We start from the raw sequence: 21,529 nt of genomic DNA on the forward strand, positions 1-21,529 counted from the left end.
TGTAAAACCGTTTATAAGTACACAACTTGAAATCAAAATATTTTTAATGTGGTTTTGTATACTTCATTTTTTACCACTTGAATATTTGAATGTTGTATTAGTTAATATCTCTCTCAAAGTAGTGCATACTCTCAAAAAATTATGCTGCATTGATGGCTATGATGTTCATAATTAATTTACAACTTTTCTGATAAACTGTGGGTATAGTGACTCTGCATTGCAGTATTACTCAACATGTATTGCTATCGTCATTGGCATATTAAAAAACCACCTCAGGCTTATTGTAAATCAACGCAACTTTTATATCAATGAGGACTTCTTGTTTTATATGGCTTCCGAACTATCAGATCACAGTTGTAAATGTGCACTTGAGAAATTAGTTTCCCAGAGGTGCTAGCCAAGTGAGTAAAGGCCAGATCTTGAACTCGTAAGCTTACCGCACCCCCAAAGTTATATAAATCGCAACCTGAAACCCGCTGCTACCGTGACCGCAGGTAGTTATTCACGACAGAGAGCAGAAGACAGAAAAGCACAAACCAGTATTTTTACAAATATGGGAAGAATTTTTAATTTCCGAATTTTTCAAGATTTCAGTAGGCAAAATATGAAATTTTTCCCAACATTTCATTCAATCAAAATAATTTGTCATGTACATAATAACGTAATCAATATGATCAAGTATAGAAATGTAAAGTGATATAAGAGAACAATTGCAACAATAAAATGACTAAACAAATAGTGCGTAAGTTTTTGAACTTCTAAAGGAGAAAGAGAAAATTTGGTAAAACTTATCGTTGTAAATAACTTATAAATAATTCAAACGAGCTAAACTAATTTTTTTCATTTGAATGCATTAACTACATTAAAAAATCTACAAAAAACATATGCTTGTTTATAAATAGACTTAAAAACTTTCCAGGATCTCAAATTTAATTTTGGGAGTTTTACTAGTTCTCATGATGTAAAAAAATCGCAGAAATAACATTTTTCGGTATATCTGTATTTACAGAAATGTAAAAGAAACTAAGTGCAAATGCGCTTGTACTTAACGCTTTCGTAAGTATATATACAATCCAGAGCTAGACTTGCCATTTCAGCCTTGTGCTTTGCCTTTCTAGCTTCTGCTCTCTACCTTAAATAACCCCTTAGGTGACAACAATAGAGTCATGTCTAAGTAAAGATCTTAATGCACTTGAGAAGCCAGGGATTTTTATCGGACTCTGAACAAACTTTGACAAAACAAAGCTAACAAAAAATTTTTTAAACAATAATAAAGTAAGAATAAGTAAGGATCGTGCCATGGTTTTTGTGATAAAATAACCTACTTTTTACTGAAACCGTGTATTTTTCAGTTATTTCACTATATTTCACAAACAAATTAGTTTGGAGAAAAAAGGTTTTAATAAAAGATGTTCAACTGATAATTTTTAGTAGAGTGTGAGCATTTTAATAGTTGAAAATTATTTTCCTTATCAAAACCATACGTCAAAGTTACAAAAGGTGAAAAACAAAAAGCAAAAAAAAGTGAGTGTTAATTATATTTGTTAAACCTAATTGGGGTATAACACTGGTAAGTATTAGTATTGTAAACAAAATGTTCTCAATCTGATTGTCAAAAAAAAATATGGTAAACTAATATCAAATTCCTAATTAATCAGTACGTATGGACATAATCTTTAAATACACCGAAAGTTCTACTTTTTTTTTTTAATCAACAAAAAACCATTTCCTTGTATCTTAAATTTGTAAACTGGTCATTTAAAGACTTGCAATAAAATGCATTTAATTGCGCTGATTTTTTCAAGAATTAAACAAAAAAACGGTCGATAAGATTACACATTGACAGTGTGCAGTGCCAACAATGTGCTCAAAAAATACTATAATTGTCAAAATAGCATGAAAATATGGTTTCAGTAAATTCCATTTAGAGTCTGTGCTATCCTGGTTTTCTAACTCTGACTCCCCGATGAATGATTAATACCTGACTTTATAATTTGCTGGTAAGGTAGGGTGGTAATAGTTATGAGCATTAGTGGATTGTAAATAATCGTGGTTGTTCGATTATAGCAAAGTATGGATAAGTGATTATTCTAGCTTTCTTTTCATATTTATAATCTTTTCCTTACAACTGAGAATATATATTTAGTAGGTAGCACCATTTTCAAAACATTAATTTTATCCGGCCACGTCCTAAATATTTTTGATCCAAATAAGCTACTCCGAAAGAAACTGCTGATTCTTAATTTCCCGTAGTAATATTGGGCCTTGCGTAAGCATTTGAAATATTTTACACTAATTTCTCATTGACAGTTGAGTTTTATTGGCACTTGAGTTTTTCCTTTAGATTTTTTAAAATCTTTTACTTTCCAAGGCATGAACCATAAAAAAAATTTGTCCAACAGCGGCTCGAGTAAAAATCAAGTAATTTTTTCTAAATCTTCGTCAAGTTGTAAAAGATAAGGCTCAGCATGGGAAAAGAAATATCATTAACTTTTTACATTGACACGTACACAGACCCGCATGCAGGTAACACAAAGCACATTCGTAGATATTTTAAAAAAAGTTCAGGCACTAAGTGCAATATACACGATGATAAAAATTCTTTACTCCGTATTTATATATATATATAGACCACAAAATTAATAGCAGAGGATAGAAAGGTAAAACATTTACCTCGTATCCTTTTTCATACTTGGAAAAATACAGGTCCTACACTTCTGTCATTCGTCCGATGCGATGGACAAAGCTATGACATCTCGTTTTAATTTTCCCACTTGACGACGATGTTCGATATATTTTTTCAAAGACAAAAATCAACAATAATTAAAACATAAAAATAATGACAAAGACGCGCGAGTAACAGGTACACACATCTTTTGCGCATCTCTAAGTCTCTAAAAATCATATTTTTCTTCACACGACTTTTTTCTCTTTCCCTCTTGTAAAAATTCTTAATTACTTAAAGGGCGCAGTTTTACTGCCATTTTTAATTAAGAAAAAAAAGAGTAAAAAAAATAAAAAAAATTAAATCAAAGCGAAAAACAAAGAGAGAAGGAGCAATTTGATGTTTTAAACTGTATAGTTATGTGTAGTTGAATGACAACGCTCATTTTGACCAGGTTTATTTTTTCCGTAGTTATCCCTGTTGCTTAGCCACGCTTGAACTTGAGCACAAGCAAGCTCACCGTGAGGAACACGATGATCCAGATGATCGTTGATACATAGCCCATGTAGACGTCTGGCTCTGTAATGCTCCAACCTCGGGTTAACATTGAACGAAGTGAGGTTGTCGCCATTGTCAGTGGTAGACCATGCGATACGTATCGCAGGATCGTTGGCATTCCTTCAACTGGCCAGATCACACCTGGATTTTCATTTCAATTCATCATTTCATTAAAAAAATGTTTTTAGATAGCACTTACGTATTTCAATGGACCGTTAAACATACGGTGTTATAAAATATAATGTGTGCTTACCGCTTAGTAAGAGAGTTGGATAGAAACTTCCTAATGCTAGCTGAATGGCATTTCTTTCAAGCTCACAAATTGCTGAAATCACGAATCCTGCAACGAAAAAATCAGTTGGTAACTAAATTTTGTTAGCGTAATTGAGAAATCGCCACAATACACAGTTAACAATAATGCACGTTTAGTTATAACCAAATCAATAATATCTATATTAAAAATTGGTATTTGTTTGAAGAGTAAATTAAAAGCGTCTACTCACCAAAGCACATGCCACACAGACCCTGAAGTATCGTTAGTACAATTACGAAGCCAATATCACCCTTGCACTCGACGCCAAAGACGAGGATCATGAAAATAAGAACTAGTGCCGTCTGTCCACACATCACGACAAACTGGGTGACTACATGTGAGAAGAGGATCTCACCTGGCGAGACGCCTGCCACCCAACTTCGGTCCAATAGACCCTCCATTCTCTCTATGATTAGGGCGGATGACGTTAACGCCACAGCCAAGAAGAATACAATCCTGGATTTTGGAGTTTCATTATTTGCTGGATGTTGTTTATAGTAAGATATAATGATTTATTAATTTGAATAAACATATTATTCAAATCTTACGTTAAAATGACTCCCGGTGCCACGAAATCTGTGAAGCTGGGCTCGTTCGATCCGTAAATGGGTTTTTTGAACTGAATAGGTACATCTGCTAGTTTTGAATTTTCGTTGCATGATGTTAACAGATCCTTGGCAAAGTCTCTGTACGAGTACTGTATATTTCGTGCCAGCATCAATCCGATCTGCTGATCTGGTAGTTTTAAGAGACAACGCATAATAGTTAGAAACGGTTTTTTGTTTTTTTTTAATTGAGAATTGTTTATTCCATGGCTACAGACTCTGGTGGAATGTTAAAGCCAACGAGAGAAAGAGAGAGAGGGGTTGGAAAGATAATAAATCATTTTCCCGCGTTTAACTTACTAGACATGTCCAGCCAGACTCGAATCTCGCTCTGATCGAGGGAATCCATATCCGTGTCCTTGCCAAGCAGCATTCGAGCTACCAAACTGTCGGTGAAATTCTCCGTGAAATATAAAGTCCCCCAGGCTTTACCTCTCCGCACGGCTTCCTTGGCTGACTCTGGGTCCGGGTAGTACTCCTATCAAGGGCAAACACGTACGTACAAAAATATGAGATGTGCCTTTCATTAGCTCATGGATTCTTTCTAATACATGGCAGCAAAGGTAAGTAAACGACGCTCCGGTTCTTTTAAAATTACTTATGTCATATCAAAGTTACATGTAATTACTCGTAACAACGTGAAAAGTAGCGTGTGTATTCTATGGTGGCTTTCTAGTGAGACAAGGATTCCTTTGATATTCGGTATAGTTGTCCAAACTTTATCCAGTGATAAGAAATTTTTTCCGTCATGCAAAAGAATTCTAAGCTAAATGTAAATTTCCTAAGTCTCTTATCAGCAAAGATATACTACGAATTTGCCAAAATTGAATTTTTTTTTACATTATTCCAGTAAGCCTTAAAAGTTGGTCAACAAAATTTTAAGTTTTAGTATGCAACAGCAAAAAAAAATTGAGAAAATATTTAAAGGAAAGGCACGTTATAGCGTCCAAATTGATAAAAAATCCTTTAAGGATTAGTATGGAATAGCCAATTATTCATTTAAATTTTCGTTAGTACGTTTATTTACAAGTGGATGAACCTTATGAATTTTTTTTTTTTTTTTTTTTTTCAAGAAAAAATCAAACAGACAAAAAGTATTAAAAAATTCCGGCCTGTTTCTGAGCACCTACGAATTGACATACATGTACGTTTCATAAATTTCGTAACTAAAGTCCGTAGTCGAGGGAACCACCTCAATTACGAATACTTTTTTAACAGCTTTCGAAAGTAACGTGAGTAAGAAAGACTTTCGCATGCAAAGTTTGAACAATTCATTTTAATAATAGAGTTACAGTGAAGGGAAAGTCAGTACTAATAAGAGAAGAGTTCAAGACTCACCTTTATTATCGTATCGTTGTCGAGATACTTTAGATACCGACAACTGAGAAAGCTAGTAGTGCAATTATCGTAGACTGGGCAACTCTTGTTGTTCCAGAACATTTCGCTATTAACGACTGCAAGTTTGAGACCTGTGGGATCTCTTCCGATTGCCAAGCAGAACAGTATTACTTGCATCACTGGCAGCGCAAATATGAAAAGCATTACGCTGCAATTGAAATTTTTGATTAGTGTTTATTGCTTTATGATACTTTAAAAAATTGTAATAAAGTTTTGTCTAGAATATTAAATAATAGAAAGTTTTCCCTCTCAATCTCACCGTTTAATTAACAAGAGTTTCAATTTCCCTTTACAAAGATTTTACTTTACTTATTGATGACCATTCCAAAATTCACTCGATGTAAGATAGCTCATACCTTTTTTCACTTTTAAAAAATGTACACAAACGTTTGTTGAAAAGTGTGCTTTTTACCCGGACTCTAATGGTTATTTTGTTTTATAACATCGAAAGAGTATCATTTTCCATTCGTAAAGAACATAATTTCGTCTCGAATAAGTAGGGTACATGTGAATCTTAAATTTTCTCATGTATTACGTTTATTATCGCTCCAAACATTTCAAAAAGTTATTTAAAAAAAAAGTAATTGTGTATACTAATGTAAGCTGAGGCAGGCTACAGTTGTGCCCACCACAAATTTAGTTAGAGGCAATTGAAATAATTTACATTTATCAGTCTTATTCGCCCGGAAGGCGCCCCCTTTGTTGTGACATAAAATGTATTATGTCACCCATACTTAATACACATACAAAACATTATTTCCCACTCATGAGGTTAAATAATACGTAATTAGACCTTTTAAAAGCTTTTATAATATTATTTTAATCTACAACATGGTTATAAGCATAAAATCAGGGTATGAGCTATCAGGGGTGGCTTAAGACATTCTGATACCCTGGGCAACTGACCAGTTTGGCGCCCTACATAGCCCTACAAATTTTGGAGATGGTTAGTACTTCATGAGAAAATTATTTAGTAATTTTGTCTAATTTTTTGACAAACATCTTCGCCGTCCGTGATGGTCACAAATTTCGAATTTTTTAATCTGACCACGCTGATAAAAGTGGTGTTAGAAAAGGATAATAACTGTACTAAACATTTCTATACTTTTCGGAAAAGCTAAGACATACTTACTTTACGACACCAATGGTTACGTTTAAATAATTTTTATTATATTTAAAGTCATTATTTTTGTGTAGCAGCCGTACAAAAATAATTACACGGTATATAATGTATAATAAAAATTACTATGCCTAACGTAGTTAAAATTGTGATAGTACAATTTTTGCTACACAACATAGTAAATTTTATTGTAATCGTTTTAAAACGTACCAAATTCTAAAGTAGAATTTGCTATGCGACATAGTAAAATTTCTCATTCACTGCATTGCCATTCAGTATAGTAAAAATTACTATGATCAAAAGTAAGTTTGTACAACATCTATAGGTATGCACGCCTATTGATTTTAAAATTTAAGGCTAAATTAATGTAATCATGACAAGAAACATATTTCTTAATTTATTATGGTTAAAAATGGATACCTGCAGACAATTAATTTGAAATCGACTGATTATTTGTTGTTAACAGTGTTGTCTACAGAAAATCTACAAAAGACGAAGGTTTAATTCCCAGTCACTGCAGATCTCTTTTAAAATAAAATGTTTTTAAAACACGTCAGTAAGTATCTGTATTCTAAAAGGAAAAAAATATCTATTCACAAAAAAACTATTAATTTTAATGTTCTGTTAATTACATATATATATATATATATATATATATATATATATACATATATTTCATGTACAACATATATGTGTATGTATATATTTTTTACTTAACTTTAATATGAAAATTATTTCTGCACAAAGTAAAAATTACTATGTCAAATAACATTTTTAATATAATCCGGTATTACTGTGTAGCATGGTTATTTTTAAAATATGGCGAGTATGCCTCAGCTTTCCTATACAATACAGTAATTTTTATTATAGTTTTATTATTTTAATTCTTTTTTTAACACAACTTCTCTCAGTGGGCAAATTGTAGAATACAAAAAAATTATTTAAAATTTGTAGGTTGGGTTATTAGCATATTACAGCGACTTTAGATATAGAACAGTGTATTTCTCACCTAGGGCAGAAAGTAGTACTTGCGCGCCTAAAGGGTAAAATTTTTGCATGTTTGTGCCTGAGGTGAGAGCGACATTTTTTGTATCGAGGGTGGAAAGTGCAACTTTGCGCCCGTGGGCACACTTGCCTCCCACCAATTACCCTAGGGCGGGAGCAAACTTTCAGTCCAGCAGGGCCAGAATGTTTCTTCCTGCCCGTAGGCGGAAAGTAACTAGTAGACGGAAAGTAGACCCTAGGGTGCAAAGCACTTTGCGTGAGGGACTAAAATATACGTTTTAAAATTCTTTTATGTTTATAATTTTACATCAGTATTACGATCATGCTTATGCCCGTCGTTATCATATAGTAAAACTGTTTTCACGTAGACATACGCTTCATGACTGCAAAATACGTGATACAGCTAGGTGACGAAAGGTTTCAAACAAACACTACATATTGATATGACGTATTTTTGATACGTTCTCAAATACGTAACGAAACTACGTATACATTTTCAATTGGGTATGTACTTTATCAAAAAACAACAAGACTAAGTTATAAAGATTTCATACTTTCCTAATCTTTGATTTTCAAGTAAAAAACTACCGTAATATGCTGAAAGTCCAACCTACAAAATTTTAAAATAATTTTATCGTATTTTACGAAAAAAACGTTAACGAAAACGTTTTTCTTTTTTTTTTTACCCACATAATTTTCCCCCTAAAATTCACAAGGTTGCGGTCAAAGTGAAAAATTTAATATTTGTGACTGTGGCTAACGGTGAAGATGTTACTCAAAAATATGAAAATATAACATTATAGCGTTCTCATCGAGTACTACCGTTCCCCGAAATTTAAAGGACAAATTTTTTCTGTGTTAGTTCACGTGAAAGGTCCCACGCACAGATTTGTTTATGAGTGTGTCTGTGTGCGTTTATGTGTGTATGTAATTACGTGTAAATAAAGTATTCCAAATAGTAGTAATCTAATTAAATATTGTTGTAAAAATATCTTTGTCTTAATCGACTGTTGCGCAACACATTTTTATTGGGAAAGATATAAATAGACGAATTGAGTTATACCGTGCGACACTTCAGTAGAATATTAATCATATTTATTTGATTATCGTTTATTATTGATACTCAAGTATTATTGGTTCCAAGGAAAAAATGGTTAACTAAATTTAAGAATGTAAATGGTGAATTAGTTCATCGTGATAGTTTAAGTTTTATACCCACATTTTTTAATTTAACTAGAAAAAATGGTTTTTACAATACTACAGTGTTTTGTTTTGTCATTTACTTGGCGCCCCTGCCTATCTGGCGCCCTGGGCAAGTGCCCAGTTCGCCCCACCCTTAAGCCGCCCCTGTGAGCTATCTTAAACAATGTGTAGTAACAATTGTTTCTCGTATTATGAACAAATTTTCTTGAAACATTAAAACAAGTTTTAATAAACAATTTACTAAATCTAACATCTAATTGGAATAAGTATGGACTTTCGCATTTCCTTTTCCGTTACAATTACAAACAAAATTGATAATTTAATATAAAAACTCTTATTTTGTACGTAATAACTTTAGATATATTTTTATTACAATTGTTAGAAAAGTTTTAAAACTGTTAACTGAAAAACCAAAAAGTAATGCTTTGGGTTTTAGCTCAGAGTATTTGAAGGTGTCAAAAACGATTCAAAATGTATTGAAAATTTTCTAGGAAAGAGTTTTATTTACGTACCCAACGTTTCTCCACATCCTGAGAAAGTTCTTTTGCAGAAGAGCTCGAATTTTCCCGGTACTGGTTACCTTGTAACAATCTGTAAAATCGCAGTCCTCGCACTCAATCGTGGATTCCTTGTGGCCTGGTAATGGCTTGCCATTCAGCTATTCACAAGAAATTAAGTTATTTATTTCTTATTTAAGAAGTTTTATCAAAAATAAAATGATTTACGTTCCAATGCGTTTGTAATACATAATTAAGATTAACAGTTTTCCTCCCTTTTTTTGGTGATGATTAAAGACCTCATAATTATACAGAAGAGTGCTGCTAAGAGACATGCTAATATTCCGTGGTAAGATTGGACTAGAATATTTCTTTGTCTTCTTTCAAAGAGAAAAAAAGATCTACACAAGTACACGTGAAAAAAAAGCGTCTAGGAAACTGCAATATTTTTTATTGTGTAAGATAAACTCACGTGTCTCTGATTCGAATTAAAAAATTATGTCACGTACAAAAAAGGTCATTTGAAGTATGTATATGATACATAGCTTACGTCATAGTGGCTGCCGACTCCATTGGTTGTATCGTGAATAAGAACTTCTTTGCTCTGATGAAAAGTGAGACCAATCACTGCTGACTCCTCGGTTGCATATACTGGCTCGTCTTTCTTACTAATGTAAGATGAAGCCTGTTGAAGTGAACAAAATGTTTTTAGTGTATAACAGAATCTGTTAAATAATGTGAAAGCGATGCCTTCTATTGGAAAACTATTCTTGACTATCTTAGAGCAAGTACTTTTTGAAAAAATGTCCAGAATACATTCAAAAGGTACATTACGTGCTTCAAAACGACAACAAAAATGATTGTCATTGATACGTTATACGCAGTACTCATAATTCGATTTAACAACCAGCGGGAAAATAATTTTTTAGGGCCATTTCTTACTTTCATATTTTAAGGCCAAACACACTTACGAAATTCATGTTATTAGAAAAGTTGAGCTCTGTGTTAGTGGGTGGGTAGGAACCCTGTTTTCTGGAAAGCTTCAAGAAAACTTCCTCCAGTGATGGGCAATTGTACATCTGCAGGAGGGCTCGTGGAGATTCTTCAGCTAACAGTCGTCCACTTCGCATTAGGCCAATCTGGTTGGAAAAAAATAATTACATGTATGTTAAAGTATTGAAGCAACTCAGACTTGGCGATATTTTCATTTTATCATTGCAAGCCAAAATGTTTGATCCTTACTGTGTGGGCCTGTCGAGCTTCTTCAATGTAATGGGTTGTGATAATGACTGTTTTATTGCCGTCTTTGGTAATTTGCACCAAATGGTTCCAGATACTGTAAAAATATGGTTATAATAAAAATTTGTCGTTACTTTTAAAACAAGTCTAAATAAAAAAGAATAATCGATTATTTTATACTTCATCTAATACAAATGTTCATCGGACGCTAAATCTCCTCTAAGTTATATCGTCGTTATTATATTTTCAATTAAATGAGCCACATCAGAAATATTGCCAATATTAAAATTTTCCATTTTTAGAGAAGTATAATGTTCGGGATAATCAACAAAGTATTGTTAGTATATAAGACAAAGACGTGCTACTTTTAATTCATTAATGAATGCAACTGTCATTTTACAACTTAGTTTTTATACTAAAACTTCTCAATATATGCCTGATCGTACACAGCCATTTATTTTTTTCTACTTTGATACCTGAGTCTTTCTCACATCAACACCACTACAAGAGTCACTTTTATTTGTTGGAAAGCCTCGTATGCGTACATGTATCTTTTTTGTTTCATCAGTCTGATGTGAGTTTCTTAGAATGGATCTTCTAGTTTCTAAATAGTCATTATTTTTCTTACTCTGCTAAGGTAAATGTCCTTATTTTGACCATAAATTTCATCATACTTGCTCCTTTGATTGTTTTTTGTTAACTGTGAGATTTAACGGTAGAAATTTTGGTATTAGCTGGTGCGCTATAAATTCACCATTATTATTCTAATTTTTAAATATGGTTCTTACTTGTTAAAATACTTTATTTTATAAAGATTATAAGACCAAAATGTACATAATTATGAAACGTTGTACCTATTGTTTCATATTATGTCCCTATTTATAAATCTTTTTAAAAAACGCATATTTGGTACAATATTTTAAGACAATTAAAGCTTTTTCACTTGCATAATACTATTTTATTTAATAAAAATAATTTTATCGTTTATTTATTTACTAGAAGTTATATAAATTCCTTGTTCAAGTTTTGCGCCATAATACGTACAGTTCAAAAGATAGGTTATCTACGACTTTGTCCCTATTTATGGAATTATCTTTAAAATTGGTCATTTATTGTATGTAAAATGAAATTTTTCTTGTGAATTTATGAAGATACATAAAATATACAACTACAACGATTTTTTAAATCAAGTAAGTTGTATAACAAGTACATGAATTTTCACATTTCATGAATAAGGACATAATCCACGAATACGGACATTTACCTTACTAGAATATTAGCTTATTAAAAAATAGTGACTTTAACAAATTTTGATTAAACATTTTTTTAAAGAATGAAATATTTTACAAATCAAATTTTTGTTAACACAAATAATTAATCTACTGAATAAAGTATCAGTGTTCCGAATTATAATACTGGACCGTCTACTGCCTTTTACTGCGGGTCTTTTGCGCCCATGTAGGAAACGAAAGCATATTGACTTGTAATTTGAAGGTTGAAACCCCAGCTTGGTTTTCCATTTTAAATTATACTATTTGAATAACGACTATCAAAGTTGCATGACAAAAAAAAAAAAAAAAAAAAAAACTGTCAAGAGTTTGGCAAGGTAGCAAAAACTTATGCAGAGCAAGATGATAAAAAAAAGAGGAGTCAGGAATATAATATGAGCACGAGAGGTATCACGAAATCGGTACGCTTTAAGAATACATTGCACGTTGTGTCATCATTGGCAAAGTACGTGTGAGCAGGCCTCTCTCAACAATAAATTTCTTCTCATTCATCCGATGCAAAAGAAGAAGACCTTGGTAGAGAAAAAACTTCTTCACAATGATGTTTCTTTAATTTATATTTTATCTAATTTTGGCTCTTTTATGAAAATCATTCTTGTAGAATACACTAACAATTTATTAAATAGCTTTACTCACAAACTTCAACCGTATAAGGTGCTAATGTGCTTTAATTAAGGTGGCGTGATTTCGTGTCCATAAGCAAACATACTTATACATATATAAGAGTATATAAGTCAACAGATAAACTCTTCAAAGGTGCCATCTTGTATCAAACTCAGCAGCCATCTAGTGATCCAATTAAATAAGTTGAACCACTTCATTCATGATAAATTGAGTGGCGTAGTAAAGTTACACGTAAGTTCGAGCAGCATACAATACATGACACTGTGCTCTTACATATACATCTGATTGTAGCTTTGAATTTTCTTCCGAAAACTTAATATACATATCCATATAATGTTTAAAGGTAATGAAGTATTTCTATTGCTAAATTATCATTCTATACCAAATCTCGACAAAATTAGCCCTCTATAATGTCATCATTATAAGATGAGTGATCGTGACGCGTCATTTTAAAAAATTTTCAATTTTTTTTCTAAACGCAAGGTTCAGAATAAAATGGTCTAACTATTAAGTTGGCCGTGAGCAGATACGGAGGGTGAGTGACAAAACTCAAACTGCTCAGAGCAGCTTGAAAAAAACACTTAAGACAATAAGAAAAAGCGCTCACATTAAATCATGGTAAAACACTTCTAAATATCTAAGCATATAATATCAAAAAATACTTTTAATATAAACATCTACGAGCAGCTATAATCGTAGGAAAATAAACATTTTTAGCCTTGAATAATTATAATCTGTCTACGGAATTTCACATACATAATAAAATTATCATACATGACTAACACAAAAAAAGTATTATTTTGCCTATATAATATATATGTATAGTCGGGTTAAAATGATATAAAGTAGACAATCAAGTTATTTTCATGCTCTATCAGTAAAATTATAAGGAAAATATAAAAAACTGAGTATTTAAATTTGAAAAATTGTAAAAACTAGTTCAGTTTGGCGCGTATGACACTAAATTTTTTCATCCATGCTATTGTAAAAATTTAAAGAAAAGTTTTGAAACAATTTATTTTCCAAATAAATTTATAAAATCTTAAGATATGATTCATTTTTACAAAAAAATATTAGTGTTTGTGATTAAAAAAAATTTATCACGCATTACAATAATGAGCATAAAATATTTTTTACCCAAATATACACAATATTTTTTTTTTAATTAAGAAATCGTAATAACAACTTTTGTTAGTTTCTGAGATATGACTGATTACACATACATACATTCATACACAGAGATAATAAAAGAGACTGGCATTTTTTAACATTGATCTCGTATATTTAGCTTAAACAACAATTCAAAAAATCTGTTTTAATGACAATATCAAAAAAAAAGAAAAATATGTATGTATGCATGTGTTTTTGTGTATAACAATTACTTTAAGCTTACGCAAAGTACTGTAAGTGTAAGTATCCTCAGACTTTATTTGCTGAAGACATTGTATAAGTTGTCTAACGTAGCGTCACCACTAGAATTCAAATAGAAATTAGTGTTATAGCACTGTAAATTGATGAAATTTCATGATCTAGAATTTCTACTGCTCACATATTAGTTTTTACAGTTCTGAACAGTGACAGTTATCTATTAGGTAATGTTTGCGTAGTACGACAAAAAAATTACATCACAAAATGTTGAAAAAAAGTTTTTACTGTCTGTTTTCGCGTATTAACGCAATTGAAAAATAGCTATGAAAGATTTAGTTTCTCAAAAATAATAGGAAAATAATAAAAACACATTATTGTTTGAGGTCCCTATCTATCATCTGTAAGCTTTAAAAAAGCTCATTATCTAATTACCAAATGGATTATGTATGAAGTTTTTTGTACTTCTTGTCATTCCAAAATAAGCTAGCAAACTCTAATGATAATGCATTGGTTAATATATTGATAATATGATAATACATTGAGCAAAATAAATTCAACAAGGGAGATCTGAGAGTTTATCCACTTAATTCGTTCAGAATGTTGCAACTTTAATGGCAGTCCAGAGAAAATTAAAGTTTCAGATTTTATCGATATGATTCTTCAGCCGTATAACGTTATGTATTAAATAACTAGCATTTTTGTAAGAAGCAGAGGAGTTGACCCATATTCTTTACATTTCTAAGAATAATTTAATCCCAGACTCGACGACATTCGGTAAAAATTGGTGTGAGAAAGACGTAAAAACATGTCAAACGAATGTCTCATCATCTGATTCTTTGTCTTTCGTTTCTAAATCGCACTTAATCTTACTACAACCAGGTTTTATATATTTTTTAGGGAATAAAAAATGTGTGATAACTTTTCTGTTATTAATAAATTGACTTTAAAAAATTTACTTTAAAACTAATACCATTTACTGCGGATATTTCCGATTAGTTTGCATGAGACGTATCAATGTCCTAGCGTACCGATCTTAAGCTGATTAGTTCCACTTTCTGTAATTCATTTGTTCCAAACATTTTCACGCGTACAGAAAGGTTGACGCGCATTCTTCTTACATGAGAGAAAAATAAAAAATCAGAACATGCGTCATTCGTTTGACATCTTATTTTACGTTTTTCTCATCCAACTGCCGATGAATCTATTCAAGTCTGGGCTTGAATTATTCCAGAAAATGCCAAGAATGTCTGTCAACTTTTTTTTTCTCATGAAATAGTTAGCTATTTAATAAAAAATATCATGCGGCTGAAAAATTAAATTGACCTTATCGGTAAGGTAGATACTATAACTTGCTCCGGACTGCCCTTGTTAGGTTTAGTTATTTGCCGGCGACTACTTACATTTTCTAGAACTTATAAGCGAATTAAAACTAAACGGAATAATACACCTATTTATATGTGCCAGAGCTGTTTGATTTAGGATAAAAATACTTGAGTACTTTGCTTAATTCCGAATTCCCGTTTGGAGTAGGAAATTAATCTTAGTTATAGAGTATTGAAAATTACGAGTATCAAGACTACTGTTATTTCAAAGTATCAATGACCTGTATCATTATTAAAAACCAATCTAAAAAGCTTACCCGTTAGAGGTTAAAAATTTGAGGTATAAATCCGGTACTTTGCTAGTTATATATATAATCTTGCTTAAAAATAAGTGTTGAGTTATACTTAATGATAGAAAAAAATTCTAAAAGTATTTATAAAGAATCTTCTTTATATTTGATGACTGCAATTTTTGTAGGTATTTTTTATGCCATTTTAATATACGTTTGACGTTTGAATAATGTCTGTCAAAAAAACCCTATGTGTGATGAACGTCCCGACGAGACATTCACTGGTATGTAATACTACCCTATTGAAGAAAACTATACTACAGAATGGTTTTTCTTAATTTTCTGAATACAATTATATTTTGGGTATTAAATATGGACGAGGAGTAAGTGTGGGATCGTATGTGATAGATGTGATCATGACATTACAGATTTTATCAGCGTAGGCAGTAGAATGTTGTTCTAAAATCACCGGAAGATTCGATGACAGTGCACAGTCTTGGACTGGCCAGCCTATGTATTATTTTTATTGTATTGTGCCGTAATATATTGTTTATAATCGATAACTTATTAAATATTAATTAAAATCACTCCCAATCAACGTAGGTATCCTCATTCCCACGATAATTGCATCACCTTCGTACACAATATTGTTTCATGGAAGGTATTTTTATACTCAAAATTATATTGTTTACTATATAATTTTATAGAAGTATAACTTTATACTTGAGTACCCAAACACCCACTGTCCACTAGTTTTTAATAGTTTAATTTCTGACTTTAAATTAAATTTTTGAGAAATAAAAAATTTTCATGAGTATTTTAAGGTTTATTAAATGTATTTGATCAGTAATTTTGAGTGCAATGGCAAGTTAAGTATACGATTTTATAGACTAGACAGTGAATTGACTATAGATATCAAGATGTGAGCTTCCTTAAGCAATTATATTATTGCATTAGTTCTTAACGTATAAACATATGTGTTCTCAAATAGCTTATACAGTTTTTTTTGTAAAAATTACCATCATGCTGCAATAAGTATTAACAAAAAAGCTACCAGATAAAGACTAAAAGAATCGATATGTAGATGAAACAAAAATTTGGTAGATTAAAATTAGTTATACCTCTGTCGGAGAAGTGGATCGACTCCAACTGTGGGCTCGTCTAGAATGAGCAGCTCTGGATCATGCATTAGAGCTACTGCAAAGGAGACTCGTCGCTGCTGCCCACCACTGAAAAAAATTTTTTACTGTTGAATTCTTTTACTTTTTCTTTTTGCTTCTTGTTTAGTTGCTGTTACTATAAGCCAAAAATGTTTTTTAGTGGACAAAGTTCAATACATAATTAAAAAAGAATGGAATAGCTTTTGGTAATACTTTAATTTCACAAAAAAATACTTAATGATTTTCAATTTTTAAACTATGCATAACTATAAAGTCGCATGATGAGTAGATTGACTAACTTACTGTATTTTAGGTGACAAACTCAATATTAGATGGATACAAAAAAAATTTTGTATTGAAAGGTATTTAATATCAAAATAATTTTTGGTTAAAATGGTAGTTTTCGTCGGATAAGCGCCATCGCTTTTGGGGCTATTTTGCGGCCCGAGGGTTCGTACGGTTGCCCCGGAGGGATGGAGCTTTTGTGGCGAATGATATTTTTCCTACCGAGGGCACACCAGCCTCTCAAAAACGCCCGAGGCAGGAAAATAATACATTACGTAACCAGGGTACAAAGTACAAATATGAGTCCCTGACAGGTGTGGTTGTACGTTTGTGCTTGAGTCACGTATATTGTTTTTCTTACCAAGGACGCAAAGTGTAATTTTTTACCCGTGGGCACACTTTGCGCCCAGTAAATAACTTTTCTGCTCGCTGGCCCAAAGTGATCACAAGGATGCAAAGTGTGGCTGGAGGGCGCAAAACGGCAATTGCACTTTGAGCCTATGGTAAGAAGCCTGCTTTTTCCTACCTCGCGTATATACGGAATATACGTTAGTAGTTCAAAGCTGTCTATTAAATTAAAAACTGTTATATTTTTCACGGCTGATATTTTAGTTTTGGATTATCAACATTCGAGGACATTAAAACTGAACTCATTAAGTTCAAAAAATAAAGGACACCTTAATGTACATGCAAGTACTCTTTTATACTTTTATATAAATGCTTGTTATAATTAATCATGTTCGTAATTAATTTTTTTTTTTTTTTCGAAGCACTGGAAAAAAAATTTGCTTAGTAACATCATTGGAACTCATGTTGCAAAGAAGTACTTCAGAAGTAAGTACCTAACTTGAGAATCCTAGAAGGAATATATAATAACCAAAATTAGGTATTTTTACAATGTAGTAATAACAAACTCACCTAAGATTTTTGACAAGACGATTTTGAGATGGCAAATCAAGGAACTGCAACAGGAACCTCAATCGCTCGACAATCTCAGATGTGCACATGCCAAAGATCCAACCGAAGTACATCATGGTCTCGCGAATCGTAAATTCACCGTACAGCGCAATCTCCTGGGGCATATAGCCAACTCGTTTTCCAGGTACTCCAGAACCTTTTGAGCCAGGTTTGCCACCCAAAACCCATATTTCGCCGGAATTGAGTCGTCGTCTGCCAACGATGCATGAGAGAAGCGTTGTCTTGCCGCAACCACTGGCGCCTAGGAGCCCATATCTGGTAAATCAGGTTAAATTGATAAACGTGTTTTTAATTGTAATTGCAAGCATTTAACATGTTTATGGAAGAGAAGAAATTTATAAATTATACAAATATACCAATAGATTGTGTTATGTTTGTGACATGTTACACTTTGTGATAGGGGGACGGAAAGTGCTGGCAACCTCGTTGACAACTGACTGGTGGGTATGTTTCCGCTCTGTATATAATTCGTACATATGGCCGGCCTCACTGGCGAACTATGTAGCCAATTTATTAAATAAGCAGAGGAGTGGTTATGGTAAAATAGATAAAGGTTCTTATCTCTCACTAATAGTATGGTAGATCATGTTTATCAATGAAAATGATGATTTTGAATAGTTAAATTGTATGGCCTTCTTAAACTTACTAAGTGAAAAGAGGGCGGAAAGCTCCACTCATCTGATAAAATTATGTGCAAGTTTGAAAATATTAGGCAGTCATGGTATTTATAAAGAGATTTAGTGGATTAAAGTGAAAACTGAGATAGTAATTTTGAACCATCATGGTCTATGTAGGTCATAGAACTAATTGTTTTATGTCAGGCTAAACGAAGAGCTCGATGAAATACTCTGTCAAGTTGAGAGAAACTCTTTTGTGTGGGAGGAGATCAAATAACTGCTGCATTTATGAGTAGAGATGGATAAATTGTCCGAGAATTTGGTAGCAAAATTAGTAACGCGCTTTCCTGGAAAGTAAAAAAATCTATCTTCAAGGCTTGGTTGAAGTGGCACATTTTTTTCAGTTGCTATGTACAAAAATCTTCCTACAAAACTAGTAGTTTTAATTGAAAAATGAGTTGCCTCAAAAACTCGTTATTGGTCGTGAATATCGATAAATTCATTTACTCGTATGAAGTTGAGGTAGAACTAGGAACTTGTACCAATGAATTATGGATTGCGGTCTTACAAAATCAAGGGTATATCTCTAAATGAAGCCAAGAATTATGAAAGACTTTGAGGCAACATCGTCTATATGTACGTTGAATTTCTATGAAGTCCCTACAATGACTTCTACGTCAGACAGAGACTTCAGTCTTTCAGTAACGGTACTTCTGATGGAATAATGGAGGGTCACTACTAGTTGTGTTTTATGGACTAATAGAATTTTGTATTTTTTTTTCATTAGTAATAAATCTACTACTAATACACTAGGCTCAACCACAGATGAGAGACAAAAGTAATAATTCCAATATATGAGCCTTACAATACTCTAAATATATCAGGAAACTTTTTGAAAGTCATGCCAAGCAGTTCCACACTAGCACAGGCTTTAGACATATCAAGAAAAATAATGTACACGTGTGATCCCGCCTCAAATGTTGACGTAACGTAGTGGCTAAGTTCAAAAGTAGTTTTTGTTAAAGTGGAATGACCCTCAGTAAATTCATGCTATTCAATGAAGATAGATGGTACAGCCTAAAAGCTTATGGTGCAATAAATTTTCCAGGAGCTTGGGTGTGGTGCTGGGTTGAAGAATATTGGCTTAGATTAGATTTTAGATGTGAAATAGCAATGAAGATTTAATGAGGCCTAAAAGACATATCTATATGTTAATTAAAACATGATGATACACTGCTATTGATAATCTTTTAATTAAATTTTAATGCTAAAGTCAACAGAAAACATTTTTTACGATGGTAATTTTTAAAGTTTTTAATAGAGAGGCTCTCTCATATTTACAAATAGGGCAGTGCCGAATTATATATGTTATACTACTAAGATCTAAAGAAGATGAAGAAACAAAGCTAGGGGTATTAGAATTTAAATCTAGTACTGTAGTAGAAAGAGTTTGTGTATAAATACATATGTGCGAACCGTCATTTAATCAGACGAGGCTTTATTCAAGTAATGAGTCGTATAGATTTCCTTCTGATAGGCAGACTTTGTGTGAGCCCTGGGCAACATGGTATACATTAAAATTGCTACCTATCAATAATTATTTGAAATTCTTCGGGGAGTTGACATATTCTTCCAATCGTTAGAGTTTATTTTGGCAGAGGAAGAACAGTAAACAGAGATTTTTAGGAGTCGGTTTGCAGAAGTTCCGTTAGTATTAGGGATAGATATGGAGATGGCACAAGATTCTAGACATTTGTCAACATGGTATTTATTAGTTAGTCTTTAGTAATAATGTTAAGTTTAGTTTATATGGCGAGATCTACATGTTTTGCCTGGTCTTCTGTTTTTACGAAAATATGGAAGTTTTTTTTTTTTTTTTTTCTTACCGGGTTACCGCAACAGTGGCCTAGTCACCGGGGTCACCCACTAACCACCTATAAGTGGGGGTGTATTGCCGCACCCATTTCCAAACTCTTTACATGTATAACATACCTAATCCATGGGCATAGTGTTAGTATCTCCGGTGAAACACCTTGCCAGTTAAGCTGACACTCTCTGCACCAATGGTGCATTGGGTCCACTCGCCACTGTAAAACCCTTCCCCGGAGAAGACTCCATATTTCAGGACGTCCACTCCTCGCCGGTTAAGCCGTTGTTCTCTGCCGAAGCATCGAATCTAGGCTAATTGGCATCCCTGGAGAAGCTCGCTGGTAAGGCCGGCGATCCCTGCCTGGCGCATCGGATCCGCTAATCCCTACCTATAATAGCCCTAACACTGTTTCGCATTCACCCAGGCCCAAAGACCTGTAGGGCAAGGAAAAAACCCTGGAATTACTTTGAAGGAAAATTCCGAGGAAAAACTCGCCCCAAAACAGCCGGGGTTACTTAGGAACTTTTCCCGATGAAAACAGTTTTTGAGAAAATCTGCATTCACCGGGAATCGATCGTATGATCCCTAGAACAGCGTTGTATCAGTAATAAGCACGCTTATCACTGAGCCAACGTAGCTCTAAGTAATATTTAAGTTAGGGATGTTAATATGATTAATGTCTTCAAGCCAGTGTTCGCATAAAATTAAAATGTTATAGTCATCAGAGTAAAGGGTAAGGCTATGTATTTAGCTTCTACTGCTTTCGTAGTTCCCTTGAAATACTTTTAATTGGGGAGGGCCCATTCCTTTTTTTTTTTTAATTTATTCATCGAGTCAGATGGATTTGCTGTTATCAATTGTTTAGTGTCCGTAATGAGAATTATGAAGTGTCCAAGAGAAGTGGAGAATTTTTCTTAGTTTTTGGTGAGAGTATGAGCTGGTTAGAAGAGTGAAAAGTTTGTGTCATTATTTTTTAGGTATATAAAGATATTGTGAAGGTTTTCGTAGGAGAGGATTATATTTGGAGAGTATCCATTGTCTGGTTTAAGTTGAATTGAAAGTGGTAAATAATGATTATGTGATGAGATAGAGAAGCTATTATTTAAAAGTGTTGTTTCAGGTA

At 32.7% G+C, this 21,529-nt stretch overlaps 1 protein-coding gene across 1 annotated transcript in view; it reads right to left on the reverse strand.

Annotated features, from left to right (window-relative positions):
* Positions 1–669: 669 nt before the first annotated feature.
* The window catches only part of snu (ABC-type transporter snustorr), an 89,995-nt gene continuing 69,135 nt past the window's right edge, over positions 670–21,529 (reverse strand). The window contains exons 4-15 of the mRNA XM_089594933.1: positions 17,860–18,174; positions 16,618–16,725; positions 10,607–10,700; positions 10,343–10,503; positions 9,915–10,080; positions 9,380–9,525; positions 5,480–5,687; positions 4,442–4,619; positions 4,085–4,271; positions 3,727–3,992; positions 3,477–3,563; positions 670–3,364 (exon numbers count right to left, since the gene is read on the reverse strand). Coding sequence (XP_089451059.1) covers positions 3,150–3,364; positions 3,477–3,563; positions 3,727–3,992; positions 4,085–4,271; positions 4,442–4,619; positions 5,480–5,687; positions 9,380–9,525; positions 9,915–10,080; positions 10,343–10,503; positions 10,607–10,700; positions 16,618–16,725; positions 17,860–18,174 — 2,131 coding nt within the window. The 3' untranslated portion in view covers positions 670–3,149. The remainder of the gene's footprint in view (positions 3,365–3,476; positions 3,564–3,726; positions 3,993–4,084; positions 4,272–4,441; positions 4,620–5,479; positions 5,688–9,379; positions 9,526–9,914; positions 10,081–10,342; positions 10,504–10,606; positions 10,701–16,617; positions 16,726–17,859; positions 18,175–21,529) is intronic.

The sequence above is a fragment of the Copidosoma floridanum genome, unplaced genomic scaffold (genome assembly GCF_036245765.1).
Source record: "Copidosoma floridanum isolate Cflo_tuat_1 unplaced genomic scaffold, Cflo_Japanese_pri ptg000021l, whole genome shotgun sequence".
NCBI lineage: Eukaryota > Metazoa > Arthropoda > Insecta > Hymenoptera > Encyrtidae > Copidosoma > Copidosoma floridanum.